This window comes from Pithys albifrons, chromosome 2 (genome assembly GCF_047495875.1).
Source record: "Pithys albifrons albifrons isolate INPA30051 chromosome 2, PitAlb_v1, whole genome shotgun sequence".
Classification (NCBI taxonomy): Eukaryota; Metazoa; Chordata; class Aves; order Passeriformes; family Thamnophilidae; genus Pithys; species Pithys albifrons.
In genome coordinates, this window is record NC_092459.1 from 84097522 (window position 1) to 84122534 (window position 25013).

Sequence of the window (25013 nt, forward strand, 5' to 3'; positions counted from 1 at the left end):
TATGATTCATAAAATAACCCATCTTTTGCTCAAGTTAAGCTTTTGAAGTATTTGAGTGTAGTTGCTATTAAATTCTGATAAATCTTGGCATTTGGAGATTATACAATGAAGATACATAAGAAATAATAAAGTATGTTATGTTGTAATTGGGTTAGGAGAGAAACTGGTTTTTTGTTTGTTTGTTTTAAAAGAAATATGTATACCAAAAACATTGTTTTTTGTTTCCCCTTCCTTCTTGGAGGTCATGTTTACATGCCAGTATGGGAATGAATCTCATGTTTTGAAGTGGACCAGCAAAGAATTCCAACACATGCTTTCATTTGAAGTATATTTAGGGAAAGAATTCTTTAAGATCATATAGTTATGCTAAAAACAAAGTTCCTGTGTAGAAAGATCCAGATTGTTGTGATACTTCCTCCATTAGTAGTTAGAGATCATACATGTTTTCTGCAGTTAATGTACTTTCTTAGGATTATTTAAGTAATTTAAACTTTTTTTACAGAATGGTCGTATCACCCTTGGTTACAAATTCCTGGCTCCCTCATTCTCAATGAATTTTTAGAATTGTTGAGTATATTTCTGGTAAAATTCAACTTTTGAAAGAACTAGATCCCCAGAAAAAGAATTAGATGGTGAGCACCAACTTTTCCTTCAGTTAGGTTTTGGGTTTCTGGACTCCAGAGTTGCATCCTCAGTCCTAACAATGATTTAAGACTTAAAATGGTATCCAGAATAGAAGCGTAAAATTAAATGGTGAGCTAATCAGTAGGGTCATTTGGAGAACAGCAATTTCTTAGAAACATCACTCTTTTCCAGGATGTCAGCACTGTATTCAGATTTTTGTGAGGGAAACTGGAATATGCCTCTTTCCTTTCAGAACCCACAGCTTGTTGCTTTCCAAAGAAAGTGCCTCACTGCTTTTCTTCTGGAATCGGTGGGGGCTCATCACTCTGTCTTTCAACACAGCAGGAGTTAAAGGTGCCTTTGTGTCACAACTTTTTGTTTAGGATGCGCACTCAACCAAGATGAGCTTTGGTTTGGTTTCCTTGTGTGTTTGAGGAACGGAAATCTTGAATAAATGAAATAAGAAAGACAGTATTTATTTTGCCTTTAACAGTATTCTTAAGTTGCCCTTAAAGCAACTTAAAATTTCTGCTCTAAGCACAGACACATCCATGCCACAGAGCTGGTTTTCCCCCTTTCTGTGAACGTGGTACATGCATCATTTCTCAACCACTTTATGCTGGAATTTGAAATAGCCCTATAATCCTGTTTCCAGTTACTGTATTTTCTGTTTGCCCTCTACCATGTATTTTGCCTGACAGGATTTACACAGTCTTGTGGGAGAAGTTCATATGTGCACTGTGATGAAATTTGTTGGAAGTTCAGAGCATTCTGTTTAAATTGGTGCTTGACCATGAGTGCTCAAGAGGAGGAGAAATAAGATAAATTTCATGTGGAAACAGAAGGAAAAAAATCTAGTGGATGGGTGCACTAGAAATAGCACAGGACTCATGACACTGTTGTAGCGTAATTGTTGTCAAACTATTAGAAATTTATAGAAATTTTAAAAATATAGACATTTATATAGAATTTTTTTGTGGGCATTTAAATACAAACCAACTGCTTTTGGTTGATAAAGGAGATGCTTCAAGGTGGAACTGAAGCGAAAAGGCTAGAAGCATGAGTGCAGGAAACTTTTGGGACATTTAAATTTATTTATTGTGAGTTTCTCACAGAAAATACTTTTTTTTGTGAATTTCAATTCTCAGCATGATCTAGAGACTCAAGGAAATAAACTTGTGGTGTGACTTTTGAAGAAGTTAAATGTGAATGAAGATAAAAGAAATGGCTAGCATAGGAATGAGATTGTAATGATCTCAATTCAAGAATTAGCATTAATTGAATATAAATATCGTTTTATGACAAGTGCAATCAGTTATACCTGTATTTTAATTCATTTGAATGGACAAAAGTGAATTTTTATCTAAACTGCTTCTGTGCATGACAATAGTTTACACTTATTTAATATAATAATTTTTCTTAATTTAGAATGTATTAAAACGAATACATTCTAGAAGTAGAAGTTTTAAAATATGTAAATATTTTAAAGCTATTATATACCTTTTATTTTAGATCTCGGTCCTGCAAATATTTATATACTCTTTAACCATATTAACATGAACACATGGACTAAAAAGTGTATATGTATAGACCAGGCCCCAAATAAGTAAGATATTTTGGAAGGCGTATGTTTAAGCCTAAAGATCATGTTACTTTATATTTCCTTTTTTGAAAGAATCTTGCAAATACAGCGGTGCCAGGCCCAATATGGTTACTGAACCCTGTCTGTGAGAGTGGTGAACAGCAGTTAATTAGGGAAAGATGCATGAAGAGGATGAGCATCTTGGGATACAGCTTTTGAATTTCTGTGTTTTAGGTTCTTTCAAAGCAAATGTGTCCGTGTGGCTTCATTCATAGTAGATACAGATTGCATGATCTTAAAACACAAAACCCAGCCCAAAAGAATCCATGTTCCTTCACCAAGCTTCTGGAAAGTGAGGGGAGGTTCGTTATATTGTCTGTGCCTGGCCTTGCAATGTAGACAACTTTCTTGGCACATCGAGTTTTGGATACTGAAGCTAAGAGGTTCAGAAAGCAGATTAGTGAACCTCTGACAGAAAATTTGTTGAGGGTTATTAAACACAAAACCAGCACTCTTGCTCAGGAAGTTACTGAGCCTCTGATTCTTGTAGGCTGTAGTGGTACAAATTTTTACTGTGTCTCAGCCCATTCTTAAGCATCCACCTTGGTAATGGAGAGAGAAGACTTGACTAAGTGGATCTTTAAACTGACCCACTGAGCCTAATCTCATTATTTGCATCTTTGCCAAGCTCCATTTTGAACTTCCAGTCATGTCCTCCTTGAATAGAACCAAGCCAATTGCCTTTAACAGGGGTACAATGGCTTGCTTTTTGGGTTTGAACTTAATACTTCCAAGTTCCAGTTTTTGAAAGCTTAGCTTTTTGGAAAATATTAATGTTTTAAGTTATGTATGCCATTATTGTTGTCCTCAAACAAAATAATGAGGTCATTCATTTGACAAACTGCAGCTGTCTTGGACATTTTAAAAACTAAACTGCTGTCTGATGTAAATTAAAATGTCCATTTTAATTCTTTCCTAAAAATGTGATCTTTTATCCAGTTTTGTGATATTCTGTTTACACAACATTAGTGAAGGAGTTCAGTCAAAGGGTTCATTGCTGTGAAGATCTAATGGATCATTTTTTTAACGTATTGTCACTGTTCGTATGATCTGAGACAAACTGCATCTTTTCTAACATAGTTGCTGGGTTTCATGATGCTTGCTTTGTAAAAGGCCAGTTAGAGTAATGCAGCTTGTCCTGCAGGGTACATAGTTCTTGTATGTCACAAACTTTCAGGGTTGTGTCATCAGTGAAGTAAGAAACTTCAAGTCTAATTGGGTAAAATAGATAAGGTGATTTAAAGTCAGGTTCTGTTTTCAGCTTCAGACTTTTAAATTCATTGCAACTTTAAGTTCACTTTGATAAGTAGAAACTTAAGTTTTCTTAGGCTTCTGAAGCACAGCTTTGGTTCTTAACTACAGGAAAAAGTTGCAGTTTTTTCAGGGTTGTCTCTTATGTATGTCTGCATTGCTATTTCACTTTTGAGAGGAGATATGCCATGATCAGTGTCATAGTAGAACGCATATTTTTTCATATTGACTTTTGGGATGGTCCTGCTAGCTTACTTGTGTGTTCAGTCTTTGTTTTATAAATAACTGAAGCTCAGAAATTAATACAGGTGCATGTCCTTAAATGCCCAGAAATATATATTCATTAAGAATGTTTCTTTAATGTTGTAAAAAGGGGACTTTTGAAAGTCCTGTTGCCTAAAATTGAGGAGAGAAAGCTTTCAAGACAGTATTAGTATAGGTAAAGTAGAGAGCATTTCTTTAATGAAAGCTTTCAGATGTATGGAGTACATACATGCACACCCAGTGTAGTAATACTATTTAATTATCAAATCTAATGGGTGCATACAACCTTTTGCCCTTGGTACCACCCTCAGAACTGCCCCATTGGAGCCTCTCCAAGGGTTCTGGCCCTTCTGTCTTGCTTTGGCTACAGTCATGTCTTCCAGGTGCATGTGTCCCAGACAAGATGTCCTTGCTGAAATCTTTTTCCTTGAAAAGGCTGTTTAACAGAATTTCAAGCATGTGGCACAAACCATGAGAAAAGGGGTTTAGAAACTGTTAGTTGCTACCTCAAGTGTGAGAAACTATACAGATATATTAAAAATCTACAAATATATAAAAATCTTAAGGTATCAGTCCCACTTTTTAAAAACATTTTTAATCTGATGTTTTTCTAAAGCACTCCCAAGTGTGCCCAAACTCTTTCACTGTCATCTTTGCTCATTTTCTACAGATGACCCAGATGATTGGGATCATTGTTCCATCTTAAAAGTCTCTTCAAAGCCAGTGAAACTTACTTAGAATTTTAGACTCCTGAATCTATTTTCCAAGATATAATTATTTTCAGTCATGTGCATATAAGCAGATTTTTACTGTTTGTAGCAAAATCTAAGTCTTAGAAACAAAGCCCAAGGAAGACTTGGCTGGTATATTACACCATATGCTTGTTGCAAATCCCTTCTCAAGTTTACAGTGCAAATGCTCTTCAGTCTTCCAGCAGTCAAAGACAAGATACAGCCTCAAAAGTAAGCAAATGATTACTTTTGTGTTGCCAGGGAGATGCATAATATGCAATTAAGGTAGCCCAGCTAAACAGTATTGAAAAGAAGGTAAGTTTCTGAACAACCCATGGAGGGGAAAGTGTATGTGAGAACAACCCCCCACAAAACTCAGGTTAAAGTTGTAGGGCAATTCTGGTGTCATGTATAGTTGGTTTCCCAATACATCTGTATCAGAGGGTGTTGTCAGTTGACGGACTAGTCCTCCGAATTAACACAGCCCCATGCTAATAAGTTTTTTCATATATATTCTTGTGCATTTAATTTATTTTTATATATAAATGTCCACATTAAAACTTGATTGAAGTGCCAGGTATTCTAATTTATTTAGATTAGGCCTGTGGACTTCTTTTTTCAAAAAAATAAAATTGGATAATTGCACAATTATCTGTACAATTACCTGTGCCTGAATATGGTGCAGAATCCCATGTTATAGTTTAAAGTATCAGTTTCTATTTCAGTAAATCTTTATGATCTTGCATATCATTTTGTCTGTGTTAAAAGATCTTTAGCAATATTAAAAATATATTTTGTAGAAGCAAAGTAGCTCAGCAGTGGTTGTTTGTTTTTTTTTAATAAATGCTTCATTATATCCCATCTTAAATGGGACTAATGAAGAAATTATGTTGGTTGTATTAATTAGGGTTATATTTTAATGCTATCCTCTGGGTAAGAGAATTAATTTGTTTTGCCATCTTTGTGTTATTCTAGATTTTAGCATTCTCAAAATGCAATAGCATCATAAATGTAAGCATCCAAAATAAATCCTCAAATTAGGCATGCTTTTGCAGTATTATGTATGCATATGATCAGCAGCTGCTTCCTTTTTTTCTTTTTTTTTCCCTTTTTTTTTTTTGGTGGGTTTTGCTGCTTCTCCAAGTTTCTTATTCATTCAGAGTGGAGTTGATCCTGCACTAACTAGGTCTGTGACCTGGCTGTTGTGCCTAGGCCGATTATTCAGGCTCCCTCTGTAGTCGCCAGATAGAGCAACACAATGCAGTGTAATTAATCCTATCCGAAGGCGAACTGTCTTTTGAAGGCTCTGACCCCTTTTCACTGACGGCACAAAGAATGTATAGAAGCTGGCTTGGGATAATCACAAGCACCTGTCTGTTTCTTCAAAGAATGTAACCCCAGCCCAAGAGTAGCAATGTCTTTGTAGCAGCAGTTTGTGTCTCTCTTTTTATGTTATTGTGGTGGTGACAGTGGAGAGAATGTCATTTGGGTTTTAGTGAGGGAAAGGTGGAATTGCTTTGTGCCTCTCTGCATCATTTCAGTGGTCTGTAATGTAATTGTAGGGATTCATTCTAGGTACCTTTGGAGTATCTCCTTTTAAAATAGCAATAGAATGAATCCAGGCTTGGATCAGTAGTAAAATTCTGTTTAATATTGTTTCACTGAATGCAGTTTAGGTTGTTAAAGTATGAGGAAGGATGCTGGGAAGAAAGGAGAGTGTAAAACAGAAAGATTTGACACAATGCTGTATTTCTTGAATTAGCTTGTGCATTTCCTATTTTTTAGACCACCAGCGTTTTCCTTTTCAAAGTTGTTCTAATATTGTGCATGTCTTATGTAGGACAGCATTAAAGGCTATACCACATTGTATAGTGTATTTTGTGGAGCTTACAATTTTGCTCTCTTTTACACCAGTTAACATTAACAATTAATGTCCTTTTTTGCTATGGGGAGGGTTTGCATTTTCTTTCACGCTTTGTTTACAGGTACTTTTTAAAATGTCTTTTCTTAGCTAACTGTGCACCACCGTGCCAGAATGGAGGGATGTGCCTGCGGCCTCAGCTTTGTGTGTGTAAACCAGGAACAAAAGGTAATTCCTGTGAGGATACAGTCGTGCAAGACACATCTTCCACTGGAGGCCGGAGCCCTGTTGTTCCCCCATGGCCCATACCCCAGCAGTCTGCCCAGCAGACCTTCTCTCAGAAGGTGCAGGTCCCACCAAAGGTTGGCCCTATGACTCAGATGGCATTCACCATCAAGCAGAAGCCTCCTGTTGGGTTACCTCAGCAAATGCAACCACAGTAAGTGTTTTCTTTGCTTTCAAAGAAGTCCAATATATTAGATTTATAAAAAGTTGTTCCTTGAAAATGTTTTCAGAAAATCATACTTTGAAACTTGAACAGATTTTTATTTTTTAAAGAGCTTCTTGTTTAAACTGTCAGGCTTCAGTGAATTTTTAAGCTTCTACTTATAAGACAGATCTCCTCACCTGAACAGAATATCCCATAACATCAGTCAACTGTTATTTTCCTTAGAATGCCAATGCTGCACTAATTTTGGAGGTATTCTTGATTGACACTAATGACTTTTTGAGTTTAGCCTAGAACAGAGTCTGGCATAGAATTTCAACACCATGCATGATTGAGGAGAGTAAGAGTTGGTTCTTGTGTTGTGTTCTGGTTTCTTCTATTTGCAGTTTTTCTTTTTCTAAAGTAAGTGTGTATGGCTGTACTACAATGGATACTTCTGCTTGCTTGTGTTTGAGGTTTAGGTTTGCTTCTGACTGTCAGAGGTAACAAGGAAACCCCCATCTTGCTGGAGAATTTTCTCTGCCTCTTCAGTAGTGGTGTCTTAGCCAGTCTTTGATATTACTTCCGTTACTCACTCAAAGTGAGTCTGAAATTTCTCTGTGATGTTTCTATTGATGTGTCTTCTTTCAAGGCTGCATTTCATATGGGGAGAGGGAGGTGCACAGGAGGGTGGCAGTGAAGTCAAATGTGAACAGTTTTAGGTGTTTGCAGCAACTGCTGTCCTTCCAGTTTCACATGAAGTCAGTGAAAAAACCCCCGATTCTGTCCTGTAACAGCCCTTGCTTTTGGAGAGCTGCAAGGAGGACGCTGTCTGTCTCATTTCTAGTCTACGGAGCAAGATAATCAGGACCAGGAAATAAACTGTGTTTTCCCATGTTCAAAACTGTAAAAATGAACATGGAAGGGTGGTGTGTGTAAATAAGAGTTCTGCACCTGAGTGGTCATAAGCTCCTGACAACAAAGTACATCCTGCTGCTCCCTTGCAAAGCTGCATCTGAGAATGGAGATCACTGGGCACTGCCAATGTTGTTTGTTGTTGTCTTGTAACCTCTTTATCAGTTTTTTCCTCCTAAACCCTTCCAATTTATTTTACTGTTCTAGTTCATCTAACTGTGAATTCACAAGCTGAACTAGGTTCCTACATGTCTTGTATAATAGAAAGAGAAATTTACCTGAGTTCCTTTGGAGTTCTAAACCCTAATCCAGTATGTTCTTTGAGAAAGATAGATCAAGGTGGACTTTAGGAACAAATGTATCCATTGTCCTGACACAGAGAAATTGCTACCCAATTTTAGTTTTCATAGTACTCTGAGTCCAGTTTCATTCCTGTAAGTGAAGCAAGAGTTATTGAAGTGACTAATATGAAGGGGAAATTATCAGTGAAATCATCAGGCTTTTTTCTGCTCCTTCCCATCCAGACCAGCAAGACTGCTAGCCCTCATCAGCTGCTGTCTCTGCTCAGCCTCCCAAAGTGTAGTGTACAGCACATGAGTACAAATAGGCTAGACAATTCCTCTCTTACCAGTACTGATTCTTGCAGAGGATACTGCATGTCTTTCCCTCTGCACACAGCCATTCTCAGGTTCTGTTGTGATAAAGGCCAGTTGACTGAACTGAGTAGTAAAATATATTGAAAGAAAGAAAACATGGCAGTGGGGCAAGTATGTAATCTTGCACAAGAAAAAAACCATAAACCTCTCTTCTTTCAAGCACTCTAAAAGGGTGCTCAGAATTCTTGTGACAGTCCTCAGAGAAGACATATTTTCCATTATTTCTGGAATAATGTTGAGGGATGAAGACTTGCAATAAAAGAGATAATGATAAACTGATATGCTTCTGCACTACTATGATTGATGCTGGGCTATGATGCTCAAAGTGTTTCTAGAGGGTACCTACAGCATGTCATGCTTCACCAAAATCTCTGTACCTGTTTGCATGAGACATCATCCTAGATATAGAGGAAGCAACTTCAGACTGAAAAAAACTGGTCATCTGTTACCTAAGTATCCAGTATCCCAAGTGCCTCTGCATGCTTCCAGTGTTAACCTGCATGAAGTGTTAACCCATGTGGGCTTTGTTGTTTCATGTGACCCTTCTCAGCCTAAGGAGTTTCCTCAAACTGTAAAGAGACCTTTTCAGGTAGCTAGATCTGTTGGTCTTTAAGAACACATGAAGATAAAGTTGTTTTAACCAGCTTAAAAATAGAGTGGGAGAATGGAAAAATGAGTTTCCAGAGTCATGAGAAAGCTAGCCTACAAACTCTGTAAGAGCCAGGCATAGGAGCAGAAGATGCAGAGGAAGTAGGCTGTTTCATAAACCAAAGCAGTCATCTCAAATGCAGCAGAAGGTGGATATTTAGATACAGCTGTTAAAATGGGTGCCAGCAGTAATTTTTGTGTGACTATCAGAACAATTTACAGGGCTGAAAGATCCTTTGGAGGTCAGGTCCGTAACTCTGGCACAGAGTAAATGGGCTAGTTCCTGTTTCAGTTCCTCTTTGGGTGTCTTGTGATTTTGTATGTTACGTGAGGCTGCCCAGATATTTTTGGAATGGCCTTTTCTGTTCCCATTCCTAGAAAGTGGAGTCACCCATTGTCAGTGTGGTTGGTATGCTGATGTGGACACTGCTGCTGTGCAGAGCTGTCAAGGACTGGTGACAGCCAGCGCAGAACCCAACCTGGAACACCTAAATCAGCTTCTAAAGGAGGCTTGTCTCTACACGGCTTCTGTTTTGCCATCCTCTGTCAATTTTTTTTCTGTTTATGAATGCAACCTTTCCAGACTCGGTCATCAACATGTGTTCTTGCATGTTTTCTTAGGACCATGGTGGCAATGACATCTAGGGAAGCAGAGAATTAACTAAGTTTTTTCCAGATGTCTTTTTTTTTGAAGAATAATGTCCTGATCAGAAGGAAACCTGAAGAGAGATTAATTTCCTGGAATATCCTGGATTCAGTAAGTCTGTCATAGCTCTGGTCTGAAGATGGATACTGTCAGGTACAAGGTCCCATCTCGGAAGAATGTTACCTGAAGGTGTAGATGGCTGTAATTGAGAACAAATGGTGTCTCAGAAACAAGAATCTACTTCTTATTGGAACCTGTTGGGAATTCTGATCTCAGTAACAGGCATGCTTTGTGGGCCTGAATTCTTGTGATAGCTCTCCAGTAACTCTGGGTGTTCCTTTCACATCTCATGTTCTCACTTGTTGGCAATATTTGATTTTCTGCATTTACCATCTGTGTAAGCAGAACACTTTTTTTTTAAAGGAACCTTTCTAGTACAGTTTTGGAAATGGTCACCAGAAGTAGTACAGCATCAACTGTACTGACTGGAGCTCAGTAATACACGGAAGTGTTGCAGCATTGCTCCCTCAGCCTCTTTTGAAGGCAGTTGTTGATGAAATGTGAGGGTCTGCTTTAATTTTGGGCAAGGCAAAGCTTCTCAAAGGAGTGGGAGATACACAGACTTTAGGTGACTGATTTGGATTTAGTGGTGTGCCTGATGCACCCAGAGATCTTTCTTAGGAGATCCCCTCCAGATCTGTATTCCTGGGTCACTGGGTGTAGGGTTAAGGAAAATTGTTTTTTGAAGTTTAGTAGCTACTGTGAAAGTAAATATTTCTGGAGGACATCCACTTTCATCGTCATGATAGACTTCTGTACTAAAGATACACAGAGCAAGTGAAACTTTTAAAAGAGCTCTACTCTTGAATTTAAGAGTGAAGTCCATTTAAAAATGCTTTAGGGAAGCTCTTAACGATATTGGATTTCTGTCCAAAAAGACCTTCACAGTTTTTCTAGAAAACTTTGTTAAAAAAACAAGGACTTTGGGCAGTGTTGGTGATAAAAGCATAGAAAAACTTAGGTTGGAAATAGAGGCAATCTTGTCCATCCATCTACTTAAAGTAGGACCACCTATGAGAAGTTGGTTAGGGCTTTGTGTTTTCCTTGTATAGCTGAAATTTCCATTGTTGCACACTGATTACTACCCTTTGTCTTTTTTCTGTGTGCCTCTTAAGAAGCTTGGCTCAGTCTCTACAGATTCTTCTCTGCTCTAGTAAATTTTCAGAGACATTTTAGATTTCAATATCATCTCCTTGAGCTGTCTTTTCTCAGAGCTGAGAAATCTTTCTCCCCATATGCTACATGCTCCAGTCTCTGACAGTCTTGGTGCCAGTCTGGTGGAGTTGCACCACTGTGCTGATATCCTTCTTGATTTGAGGAGTCCCTAACTGGTTTCAGTATTTGAGATGCAGTCTCACAAGTGCCTCATAGAGGGAATAATCAGTCCCTTGACCTGCATGGCTATGCTGTTGCTAATGCAGCCCAGTATATGATTGGAATTCTTCTCACGAGGGTATGCTGCTGACTCATGTTCAGCTTGTCCACCAGAACCCCAAGACCACTTTGTGCAGGGCTGCTTTCCAGGCACTTCAGAGCCAAATCTACACTTTGCACAGAGTTGCTGTATATCAGATACAGGATTTTGTGTTTGCCTTTGAACTTCATAAGCACATTTCTTCAGCCTGTCAAAACTACTCCTCTGAACTGGAAATCTGTGTAATTGCTGAGACAATTAATGAACCAGAGAAGGGGGAAAAATACAAAGTTCTTAAACAATATTGGTCCAGTATTAATTTCTAAGGAAAACCAGTGGTTAGCCACTTAACCTATTCAGACAGGCAGTTTTTGCAGCCAATTGCAGTCCAGTTATCTATATTTCATCAATTTGTACATACGGAGACAACTGCATCAAACACCTCACTAAGATTCAGGTTAAAAAACTCATCATGCTCTTTTCATGCACTGAGCTAGTCATCTCATCACAGAAGTCAAACAAAACAAAATCCCCCACCTTTAATCCAAGTGAAAAACTAGCAAGTGAAAGTCTGTGATGACTTCTTAACTTCTGAAAGTTTTAGTTCAGTTGTTTTCATTCTGTCAGTGATGCTCTTTCCCCTTGAAGCTAGGAACTTGTATGATGCACTGCCTTCTTCAGGAGAGGAGACCATTCTCTTGGTCTACACAGGTGAGATGGAAGCAACTAAGTATAGTTCTGGTGATGCTATCTTGGAAGTTATTATTTCTGATTCTAGGCAAAATAATCCATATTAATATTTTTAAATGTGACTTTTCCTGTTCTTGCAATTGGATCTGTGTTCATAGGCACATACATATATGAGTGCTCAGGGCTGATACACCTAAGCATGTACTTGAGAGTGTTGAATGAGTCATGACCACACCATTAAGACAAAACCATAGCTTGTTACCTGGTGCTTCAGAGCTTTTGTCTGTAAGTTGCAGGCTACTTGGTTCTGTCCTTCCAGAGCCCAGGGACATGGCTGTGTGAGTTACTCTAAAAAAGAACATCTAAATCCAGGGAGCTTGTATTATCACAATGTGCTTTGCAACACTGAGGTGTTACTGCTTTGCAGGCTTAGAAATTTAACTCTAGGGATCAGAGGTGAGGGTTTTCCAGAAGTTCTTGAGCCCACTGGTTTGTGTCAGAGAGATGGAAAACTGGTGGTCTGTTTGCAGGTTGTGCTGATGAGTCTGTCCCTTCAGTACAGACTTCTAACATGTAATGAACTCATGGTGTGCTTGTTTTAGGTTCACTAATGCAAGGTGGCTGCAGGGAGAATAAGGGAAATTACTGTTCATTGTGAGCTATTTGGGGTGGGTTCTGAGGTGCCTCTGCACAGTGCTTTTAACACGAGACCTGCTGCAAGGAACCACAGTGTACCCTATTATCCATCAGGTTATTAATTTCTTCCTAATAGAATTTAAAAGAGTTTGTGCAGATCAGTTATCTATATTATCCTGTAAGGCACATTTCTTTTCAGAATTGCAATGTACCCTTCCCTAACACAATCCCAGCAACTTGAGCACACTCCATGAGGTAAAGTCAACTTTTTAATTAACTTGTCAGTAAGTTATTTTGAGTGGTGCTGCAATATGTTCATGCTACTGCATGTCAATACAGCAAAATAGAGATGTAACAATTTAGGCGTATTCCATGTGTGTGGAAGTCATTGCCTTGCTTTCAAGGCACTGCTTTTCAGGAAAGAAAATTACTCCTAAAGCTATACTGGTGCTTTGAGCTTAGAGGACTATAAGCCACCGTTTCAAACCATAGGATTTTAGATTTTTTTTTTTCCCCCAGCTTTAAAATGCTTGTGCTTGGCCATTTAATATTCTCATGGGGATGTGTAGGGAGGACTTCAATGAGGAGTTTTCAGTGTACTTTGTTAGTATGTTCAAAAATGGTGTGTTCTCTTCCAAAGTGGCTTTTTTGTTTGTTTTAATTGTATAACTATTGAAACTTTTACCATTTATCATCAAGGAATTAATTTCAGGAGATGTTGAGAAACAATCAGATGAGCTTCTTTCCAGTGGCTTGCTGGAGCTTAAGGAGCACAGCTTTTCTTGGAAAGCATGACAGTGTTGTTTTCAGTTTCAGAAAGGTGCGTTCATATTGTTAAAGTTCCATTTGACATCTTGCTGTTGTCGTGTGTCAGAATGTCTTTCTAAGCATTCAGAAAATTTGCTTTTAAAAAGATTTCTTTCTTAGCAAGTGTTTCTGATACCAAAACAATTATGCAACAAGTTTTATACTTCACTGGGACTTTTTAGCCAAACAGGTAAAAGTAATTCACTCAGGCAACAGTTTGTTTCTCTAAACAAGCTACTGTGCAACAGTAATGATTATAGATGTGGCTGAAGTAAAAACAACGTTGTGAACAGCCATTTTATTTGCAGCAAATGGGAATTGTTTTCATTTGAGTTTATTCCCCCTTCTATAGAGCTTGTGGAATAGATCTCAGTAGGTTGATTTGGAAAACTAATTTCTGCTATGAAAATATATCTGTACCTTTAACTTTCAAAGGAAGAAAATTCGAGGTGAGAATAGTGTTTTTTACTGATTTGAGATATAAAAATATCATACAGCAATATTTTGTCTCTAGAAAAATCTAGGTGGTTTTGTTTAGTATTGTAACTATCAAGTGATCACTAAACTGGGGACATTTTCCTCTATTTCAGGTATATTGAACTTGGAGAAAAGGCTGAAGGTTTGTTGATGTGTCTGCCTTTGGTCTTTGTATCAGAATGCTTAATATTTGATCTTTAGCCCTTTAAAATAATATTAGTCACACCTATTAGCTGATTTGTATGTCTTGTATGTTAATATAATTTTTTGTATTGTCTAAACGCTTCTAGTTGCTATTGAGACTTCATTGTTAATAATCTTGTTAAATAAAGACACAAAGAACCCTTCTTCAGGGGATTTACTTAGTCTTAGTGTTATGGTAGTGTAGCAGATAACTAGGTGGCTTAAGAATCTTCATTAAGATGATGTCAACTGGCCTTAGACAAAGGCAGATGTATTTTCAGGATTGGGGCTGTCTGATTAATTACAAATGCCTCATTGATTTCTCTTTTTATGAATAGCCTGTTCTGCTCATGATTTAGGAACCCTGAGAGACACATAATTCATCTCTGGTAAACTTATTTTATTCAGTGCTGGAGTCTGAATACTTCACTGAGGAGCAGTTTCTACTTTGCCTAAGCTCCATAGAGCCTATATATGCCATGTATTCTTGTACTTTCATAAATTCTGCCCAGGAATCAAAACCTGTCGTTTTACACAATGTGTCATCAGGTGTTAATCTAATCACTTCCAGGGAAGTTTGCTACTCATGTCGTCTTGTGTTGAAGTTTAAGTGTTACTGTTCATCAGTATCTTGTGAGAGACAGATATTTCCTTTCTCTATGAGTGCTGGTGTAACTGGTGAAGAATGCTAGGCAGATGAAGAAAGCAGGATCTTATCCTGATATTATTGTTTAAATATTGACTGAGACTTAATAACCAGCCAGTGGTCCAGAGGGACTCTGCAGTAAATTCCTTGTTTATTTCCCTCTATATCCGATTTTCCCTGAATTATTTCCTATGGTCTTGGAGAACAGTGTTAGAGGACCAGAAGATGGACTGTTGGCTATTTGCAGTGTGCAGCATAATGTTGTTTCTGAAGATAAGTCTGCTAGTGAGCTCAGAAGTTACTTAAGCAGTTATATCATGACTACTTGACTTTGAGTTAAGCAACTTCCTACACTAAACAAAGGACCTATTATTATTCAGAAGTTATTTTATATATGATATGTTAGGAAAATAAATACCTCTGAACTAATAGCTCACTGAAGCATTCTGATTATTGAAGAGAATTTTTTTGTGCTTGAAAACTTAAAGAAGCATTGTTTCTCTTGCTGAGACATGAAATTTCTGGGACAAAGTCTCTATCCATAAACTAGTGTTCATTGAAACTTGGTTTGTTACTGGTGTAATCTATAGCTTTAAAAATCTCCTTCAGACATGTACAGGAAAAGAATCTTTTCTGATAGGCTTTATCTATTGTAATAATTTTCTTTAAGTACTCTCTTCAAAACTTACCATGGAGCTGAGTACAGACTTTATTAAAGCCACTAGCACCACTGGAGAATATTAAGAATTCCTTGTCAGCTTGGATGCTATGTTAAATCATGTTTCAGGCTTGTTAGGGATTTTATTAGCAGTGTAAAGGAAAAGACTGCCCTTAGATATTCTGTGTACTGATTTTGTGTTTTCTATTTCATTAACAAGACAACTGAAGATGCAATTCTGTATATTCTGTGTCAGATAGACAGTCTGTTAAAAGAAGACCGACAATACCAGTGCATACTATTATGTCCTTGGGCAGTAGGTGGCAAGCTTTGCTTTTCCTTCTACATAGGGTTTATTTTCATGTTGTGAAATGCCAGAAGTTTTATAAGGATGGTTTAAATTCACTGGATTATGTCATTTATTGGCAGCACATTATTTTAAACCATCTCTTTTGTTCATTGTGGATAATTCTTTCTATTGAATACTGAAGAGAAACCTCTCTTCAAATGACAGACGGATACAAATCAAGAAATGTGAACTCTGTTGCGTTCTCTTATGGCTTCTCTAGGCAGATTACTAATACACATATTAAACAAATGAGGTGCAATCACAGTCAATCCCAAATTATTTGGGATCCTCCTGTTCACCTGTTGGGGATCACAGTACAGCTAGGGGTGAGAGGGCACAAGACTCTTGTTTATTACAACATTTTCTTGTACTAGAACTTACACTGCTACCCCTGCTACTGATACCTTAAAAGGGAAAATAACAGAATATTTATTTGTCTATCTTATGTGTTGTCCTCTCCTAGTTCATGTGTTCATTTTCTCCCCTTCATTCCCCCATGAATTGCTAGTCTGGTATAACTGTCCTCACAAACACAGCTTGCTCTGTTGATGTGTATGGTCAGACATGGGGACAGTAAAGCAGCAGCAGCAAATCGTTGAGATAAAACTAAGGATGTGTAGAGGGAGCAATGCGTGTGTGTTTGGCCTTAGGAGCTTTCTGTTGGAGGTGACTGTTAATACCCCTTTTCTGCTCAGACTTCTTGCCTAGAGCAAATCACCTGACAGCTGACGAATTAATGGTCAGCTTTCTGCCTTTACAAAGGATGCCAGGGATGCAACACCTCTCCTGTGTAGCTCATCTCAGCTGTTCTTCAGCTATTCTCCAGAACCCTTTTTCACCTGTTAGCCAAGTTAATTCTTTGAGTTTCCTCATAATAAGTGAGTTAGAGTTCTTCTTCCTTTGCTATTAAAGTTTTGGAAAATTTTTTTCTGGATTAAAAAAACAACACCCCTCTTGTTTTCTGTCACTCCATCCTGCATACACTTTATAATAATTGTTCTGAGGATGATCAACTGTCTTGGATAGTCTTGATTGCAAACATCATATTCATTCAGTTATGTCATTATAGAAATTCTAAAACAGTAATTAACATTCTCTTCTTACTATGACAGGGCGGTCTGCATGGGGGATCTCCTTAAGTAAATAGAGGCTCCATATGCATTTACATTTTCACTGCTGAATCTCTGTCTTCACACAAAGCCTAATGAAGGTCAGAAGTGTTTTGGGACTGGTAATGGAGTTCTGAGCTGTCAGTTGAGGGCATGGTTAACTTCATAGCTGCAGGAGCACTGGGTATACATAAAGGATCTTTGGCATCAACTCTTGGTAAGTTGAGACCAGTGTTTTGAGATTCTCATGCTACAGTTACTCTCAGTTCTGTAGTCTTTGGCAGTGCTGTTGATGTATGTGTGCTAGAACAAAAAGTGGTTCAAAGGTAGTTACTCATCTCTTTGTGCTGCCAGGCACTGAGTCAGCCCTCCAGAACACCTCCATTCATCATTTTAGGGGAACGTAGTCATCGGACTGTCAGAGCTGAAGTCACCGCTTAGCTGAAATGGCTGATCTCCCTTGGGGATTTTTTGATGACAGTAATGTCAGTCTTGGTGTCCTTTTTGAACGCTGCTGATGCACACTTCAGTGCTAATCCATAAGCTAACAAATAGTTTGTAGTTACCTCTGTTGGACTGACTATTCTTGTTGCTAATTAAGTTGTAATAGACCTGGGTCTAAAGACTATGGCCTTACTTAAGTGAGGTAGGAAAGACAAAAATACCCATGATTTTTTTTGCAAAATAGGCAAAACATTTGATAGATATTGTTAGCTCACAATAATGCAAGAAGTGGGCAGATTTCTCGTGGCAAACAGCTTTGAGAGAAGCCTTTGGTGTTTTGATGGACAAAGTCAAGTCTGTTCTAATGACTTGTTTATAAGATCTTTTGAATGTGAAGATTTGTGATTTCTCGTTTTATCCATGCTTGAGCTATCATCTAGTTAAGTGAAGATCTCTCAAACAGATGTTACAGGATGTTCAATGTTTTCATTAATATCTTTGACAGGAAAAGGATTCTCAGAAATAGAATCTTTTTGATACAGAGACTTAAATTATAAGGAACCATTGGGGATCTCATGCCAGCCAAAACTTTTTGTTTGTTACAGTTTCTCTTACAAATATTAAGTTCTCAAGAATTAGTCTAAAGGTTAGGGGAACAGGAAACAGAAAACCAAGCTCTAAATTCATAGACTGTAGGCAGTACTTCTGTCTTTACATCAACTTTCTAGTTCTAAAGTTTACAATCTTAATACAGTTACTTTTTTTTCTTCTTCTTTAAATCTCAGTGTGATTGCACACACACATTCCTATCAGGATGTTGCTCAACTAGTTTCTGAACTACATTCCCAGGTTACCTTGAAGCAAAGTTAGTACTTTGGTAATCTACAGTGACTGCCTCTGGATGGCAATATCTGAGTCTAGAATCTCTTCAGCTTTAAGTATTTTTTTAAGAACTTTTAGAATGTGACAGTTTAGGGGAGTATGAAATTACTTTCCTTTTCAAGGGTTTTACACTGGGAGAGATCCTTCCTTACGCATTTTGTGTTTTAATAACTTTATGTGCTTTTGGAAGAGGTAGCAAAGATAACTCTGTTCAGTTGATGAATGCTCTGATCCTAAATACTACTATGATATGGATTCCGTTCTAGTTTCTGCATGGTGGACAAGGATGATTGTAGAATTGATGCCACTGTCATTAAAAATGACAGTGAGGAAGAAATACATGTATACATTTATATACTGCAGCAAAAGGTCTGATGTCTCTCTTGCTTCCTGTGCTGGAACCCCAAAGCTCTGAAGTAGAAGACAACTGCTGGTCACCGTAGCCCCATCTGTGCCTCCTTACTGCTTTGAACAGCTTTTGTTGTTATTATATAATGCCTGTTTGGGTATTCCAGCTGTTGCGCACATGCAGATCTTTAACAAGAAGCCAACTCCTTCTTGGTACCCCTTTTGCTATTCCAGTGGCTTATAGTGGTTTTTCACTACAGAATGCACTTTGCATCCTGAAGTATTTTACTTCTATTGCACCCTGGAGAGCTGTATCTATAATTTTTTTTATAGTGTATTGAAAAATCCAGTGAATTCTTAAATTGGATTGTCTTTTGTTATACTCCTGGAAGTAATATTAGAAATAAATGTAACCCACAGCCATACACTTGGAACATTTCTAATCGGAATTCAGGTGATGTAAACTGAAGAGCATGAGAAAAGGAAAAAGAGGTGTATAAATGCAGTTATTTATTGATTCTCCTCCTCCCCCATTTCTACTGTTACTTAAAGATTAGAGGAGAACTGGTAATTCTACACACAGTGCTCCTTGTAAAGGAGATGATTTTGGTGTAATTCCAGAGTAGTCAGTCTGTCAGTCTTTTCTGTAACAGCTAGTCTGCTTGAAGGGATGGCATTTCACACCTTTTTCATGTTTCCTTTGGGGAAGGTAGACACACACTTGTCATAGCTTCCTAGTTCTGTAGCTGGGATGTCACTTTTGGGGGCATGGAAGGCAGGGGATGAGAGGGCAAGGAAGCAGCTTTTGCTTCTGGTTGCTTCAGCTGGTCAGTCTTGGAAGAAAAGGACATGGCGGGTTTTTTCATAGTCTTCTGCCCTTTCGGCCTCAGGCACTTAATACATCTTTGGAGAGCTACTTTGTGTGGGTGTTCCCATTTCTTCTTGAGTGCTGTGCTGTTAGTGCTCTTAACTCCACCTGCATGCGGAGTCCTTTAACCAAGTGAGAGGAAGGTACTGGGGCTTGCTGGTACCAATGTAGTTTTTCTTGAAATGTTTTCATGCTTTATGACAAAGCTACTTTTGGAGATGTCATGGAGGTTCAATCTTCAGCCAGCTGATTCCCTGTTGGGATATGAAGTGAAACAGGGTAAGTGTAAAGACTATAGCTTCCTTAACAATTGCATGAACTTTTACCAAGAGTAAGATCCAGGGAGGGCTGGTAAGTTCCCATGAAGTCCCTGAGTTCCTTTAAGTTACACCAGCAGGGTTGCTCTCTAAGGGGTAGCAGCACATTGTCATGTGTTGTCATCTACCAGGAACTGCAGCTGCTTTTTCCACATGATGCATAGTTTATTCATACCAGGATAAGATGTTATAGCTGGCAGCTCCTTAATTGATATTTACTTGTGTTGTATTGACATTGTTGAAAATGGAATAAATACTTACAAAAATTACCTGGGAGGGGAGCTCTGGTGACAAATTTCCACTTCAGGGAGTTTGTAATTGTTATGTTTCAGCTTCTTGTATTCCCAGTTCTTGTGGTGGGCCTGTGGCCTGTGTGATCCTTGCACTGCAATTTTTATATTGCTGGGCATTTTTGAAGTGTTCCATATGGTAAGATTGGTATCCTGGATGAGGTACCTAAGGCTTATGCTCTACTAATAGAATCATAGAATCGATTGGGTTGGAAAAGACCTCAGAGATCATAGAGTCCAACCCTTGGTCCAACTCCAGTCCATTTACCAGATCATGGCACTCAGTGCCACATCCAACCTCAGTTTAAAAACCTCCAGGGATGGTGAATCCACCACCTCTCTGGGCAGCCCATTCCAATGCCTGATTACTCTCTCTGGAAAGAATTTTTTTCTGATATCCAACTTCCCCTGGCAGAGCTTAAGGCTGTGCCCCCTTGTCCTGTTTCTGAGTGCCTGGGAGAAGAGACCAACCCCCACCTGGCTATAACTTCCTTCAGGTAGTTATAGACAGTGATGAGGTCTCCCCTGAGCCTCCTCTTCTCCAGGCTAAACACCCCCAGCTCCCTCAGCCTCTCCCCATAGGACTTATGCTCCAGTTCCTTCACCAGCCTTGTTGCTCTTCTCTGGACCCGCTCCAGCCCCTCAATATCTTTCCTGAACTGAGGGGCCCAGAACTGAACACAGTACTCAAGGTGTGGCCTCACCAACACAGAGTACAGGGGAAGGATCACTTCCCTGGTCCTGCTGGCCACGCTATTTTTGATCCAGGACAGGATCCCATTGGCCTTCTTGGGCACACTGTTGGCTCATGTTGAGCTTCCTGTCAATTAGTACCCCCAGGTCCCTTTCTGCCTGGCTGCTCTCCAGCCACTCTGTGCCCAGCCTGTAGCGCTGCTTGGGGTTGTTGTGGCCAAAGTGCAGGACCCGGCACTTGGCCTTATTGAACTTCATCAATAATAATATTATGGAAAAAGTAAATGTGTTATTTACTGTTGTTTTGTTCTTTAGCACTACCTATTTGTTTTCTTTGAAAGGCAGTGGCCCCTTTTGATTATTGTACTTTTTTATAAATATTTCCAAGTAACTTTTTCTGAGAATAGCCAGTTTAAAGTTATTCATAGTAAACAAGGTCATTCTAAGAAACGATAAGCGCTTACGGTTGTTTAAAAAGTAGCTATGGAAACTAGATGTGCCTCAATTTAATATGAACATTTGTTGCTTTCATTGGCTGTGCTCCCTTCCTGAAAATGTCATGCTTTGTGGGCACTCCAGAACATTTTCAATTAATTTCATTTTCTTTAAATGGGCAAAATATTCATCTTGATTAAGATATGTTGGAGCTTTAAAAGATAAGACTGTTGCTTGCTTAGCTTTGTGTATGTTTTTTAAGTTATGCAATCATAAATAGAATCTTTTTTTTCTCTTCTGAACTGGAAATATCTGGTTAAAGAAAGTTTTCTTCTTGAAACAAGACCAAGAGTGCCAAGTTACAGCTTTCATCTTCTAAGACAAAAGACTTGTCTCAGTGTATGTTACAAAATATGTCCTGAAGGCTCAGGAGTTTTGTACCTGGATTTAGAGGTGCAGAGTTTAGTGGGCCTAACTTTCTGTTGGTTAAAAGTGCATTGTATGTAGTGTAATCTAAAAGAAATGTTTAAACCATTACCATTTTACTTAGATTATGACATTTAAAAAATTACTTGCATAGCCTGTTATTTTCTCATTAAAGACAAAGGAGAGGAGGAAGATTATTCCAACTTAAAAGAATGAAACCGAAGAGGCAATAAAAGCTGGTGATGCCATGAATTTTTTTCTATTAAGTCTGTGGTGTCTGTACTGTTGTAGATAGAAAATTCTGTGGGAAGGCTTGTTAAATGTCTCTTCAGTTCAAACCCAGAGTTTCCTTCTGATGCTGAGAGGGGTAGATCATAAGCTCTGTGCATAATAGTTGTCAAGTTCCTTGACAGTTGAACTTGGTGTGTCTCTACCAAGTTTACACCTCTCGATTATATTGCGAAGTTCTAAAATTGCAGTGACTCACGTTGGAAATAGCTGCTATTCCAATTCAGCATCCTCCTGGGTGCACAGAGTATAATGCTGTTATAGTAACTGAAAACAGTTTGACAACTTCCCTAACTGTATAGAAAACAGTATGCATGTGCTCTTAAAAATCTTCATCTTCTTAATATGGTAGTGCTTGCTAGAAAAGGTTTATTTGTACCCTTTTAGCATGCTTGACACAAGCTTCCAGAATTACTATTTTTCCTGTACCTTTAAACATGTGTTTTGAGGAGCCATAGCTGGTTTTAACTGGAGCTATATAACTCAGGTGAATAGGTTTAGTCAGTACAAACTACAGTGATTTTCTCCTGAAAATGTGTGCTTTTAATTGTCAAACTTGTTACAGAGAATTGAAGAAGTAGTATGTGCCTCTATTCTAAAATTCAAATGTCAGCTCTTGACTTTTTTCATCTTTCCTACTTCTCTTCCTCCCATCCTTTCTATGTTACTGAGGGAATAACCAAACCAAACTCAACACCCCAACAGTATCCTCGATAGTTTAAAACAGTTGTAATAGTTGCACACTGTATTTATTGTAATTGATTTCTAAATAGTTTTGAATGTAGTAAAATGAAATTACTGCCGTTTGCGTGCAGTTCTTGGTGTGTCAGCCTCATAGAGGATGTTTTGGCATTCATAGGAAGTTATAGTCAAGAACTCAAGTGATCAGTAAGCAGGAAAAGCAGTTATGGCTTGAAGTACAGCCCAAATTTTAGCCTTTGGTATGTTATTTTAAAATATTGCTCCTTTTGTTGTTGCTTATTATTTCACAGTTATTAATTAAAAAATACCCAAAAACAAGCCTGTGAAATTGCCGAGCTTCATACATTACAGAACATTACTAAGAACTTGTGCTGTAACCTGCAGAACAGAGAATACAAAAAAAAATTAACGGTACTTTGAGAGTCAAAATATTTTCAACATCCAGCTGATTAATTTTATTAGGAAATTGCTGTGTGCCTTGTACTTTGAAATTGAGTATTTTTTCAGGTGCTTGTGGAATTTTATCTTGACTTCTGTCAAGGAAGATACTTCAGATGTTTCTTGGCTAAGTGTTAAGTGCATTTGTACTGCATTAGGAGTTAAGCTGAGTTAGAAAAAAGCTGCTCTTTTAGGACAAGTATGCACAGGAGATACTATTTTGGTGTTACTAGATTTCTTTAATTGTGAAAACAAGCTTCTACTACAGCAGTTTCTATCTCCATGTGTGTAGAAGTCTGTGTATGAGGAAAAGCTTCTTATAAGCTAAGAAGCATCAGGCTGTAAGGATTATGAAAGCTCAGCCAGTCAGCTCTGCTTAAATTACTTGGCTTTGAATGGTCATAGGTGTACTGTGGCTCTTGTGCAGCTTTCCCACTCCCCACCACCTACCCTCCTCCTGATCTTGTCTGGTTTCCAGACTCCATCATCTGTTTGTTCAGTTGTGAAGCAGGGGATTATCGTCTGCCTACTGATAATATCAGTAGAGTGATGGATCATTATTCTGAGGAGGAGTAACTGGGGGAGCCATCTCTGTGGGTAGGATGCCTAGGGTATGTCTTCATTGCTGAAAGATACCCAGTTTGATCTATCTCCCCTGGAAGGAGGCTGCAGATTTAGAAAGCACCTGTGGATGGTTCAACAATTTCCTGCTCCAGAGGAGCTGATCTCAAGATGTCAGGCTGCCTGGCCAGCAAGTACCAATGACAGATTGCAAGACTTTTGTATCTTCTGCTCAGCTCAAAAGGCCTTCATCACCCAAACCCATTGTCTCTAGGTATGCATAGTGGAGCTTATTAGTGTGTTTGCTCATTTCTCATGTGAGGGTGAAGGCGTTTGAATGAGTTAAGTCCAAAGCAGAATTGAAAGAACTGGAGAAGAGTAGTGACTGCTCCATTTTTCACTCTTTGTTCAAAAGTACTGTGTTAAGCCCAGAGATTTCAAACAGCTATGCTTTTTCATCGTTAAATGGTGTATAAGGGTAGGTACCTATGGTATTTATTGCTGGAGTTTCTAAAAATAGCACTGAGCTGTGAGTCCTGCCAAAGAACTCCAAAAGTGTTGAGAAGTACTGGGCAATTACAGGAAAACTTAAGTGCTGGAAACAGGAAGAATGTGCTCAGCATCATCATAACTCGAGGTAGCAAAGTGATCTGGAAATGTTTAATGTTGGTTTCATAGTAGCACCCAGAGTTTTCTGAAGTCCTTGTTGCTTTATTAAAGGTAGAGGTGAATTTGCTTCATGTAGAACCAAGGGGCTGAATGACAGCCTCAAAAAGGTCTCTTTGGCAGGAATGCCAGTTTCCAAAAGCTCAGAGGAACAAGTTCTTCCAGGCTGCTGAGGATGTGTAATTCACAAACCAGCTGGCAGCACAGAATAGGATGTTGCCAAAACAGGCTTTTATTAGTGGTCCTGAGATGGTACTGTTTGACTTGCATTCCTACCATGACAAATTACCTCAGTAGATTTTGTTTGCAAGTTGTCTATTTTAGTATGTGTGTAAGGTGATTTGATTTGTTTTGTGTTTCTGTGGAGCCCAAAATATAGGCACATTAAATAGGTTTTTCAGTTCTGTTGAAATAGTGTTTTAATTTTTAGAAATTCTATAATAGAATTCATTCTTGTAGAGGCTTATGCCTAATTAATTTTTTGTTATACCATAAACCAATGAGTTTTTAAATGTGAATTGTACTTCTGAATTGTTTCTTTGTGGAAGGTACATAAATGTTTTCATTTTTCTTTTAGTTTTTCCCCCTCTAGAAAATAAAGAGCATAAATGGTATGTCATGAAAACGCTCTTTTAAAAATAATTTTTAAAAAGTTACTTTCAGTTTTTAAATTAATTTTTATGTTTCCATGTTACTGTGATACTTTAGCAGCTTAAACGAACTCAAATTATTTTTATATATGTTGGTGAAATTCTTTAATTAGATCTATTTATTTTACAGTTCATGATGCATGCAGTTCACTAACTAAATAGTATATTATTTCCAAAAGTGCAGTCTGCCTTTTCTGGTTTGCTGAGCAGTCACTGGGTGTTTTAAGATCATTTAAATTAGTTTAATATATTTAGGAGTTCAAGCATGTATTTCTTTGAAGTCATTAATGAGAAAAGAAAAAGAACTCTAG

General features: G+C 38.2%; 1 protein-coding gene across 7 annotated transcripts in view; it reads left to right on the plus strand.

Annotated features, from left to right (window-relative positions):
- LTBP1 (latent transforming growth factor beta binding protein 1) overlaps window positions 1-25013 on the plus strand; it is a 199898-nt gene that overhangs the window by 9128 nt on the left and 165757 nt on the right. For 6 of the 7 annotated variants that reach the window (XM_071575851.1, XM_071575842.1, XM_071575835.1 and 3 more), the window contains exon 3: window positions 6524-6812. The exons of the other annotated variant lie outside the window; for it this stretch is intronic. In XM_071575851.1, the coding sequence (XP_071431952.1) occupies window positions 6524-6812 (289 nt within the window). The remainder of the gene's footprint in view (window positions 1-6523; window positions 6813-25013) is intronic. 7 annotated transcript variants of the gene reach the window in all.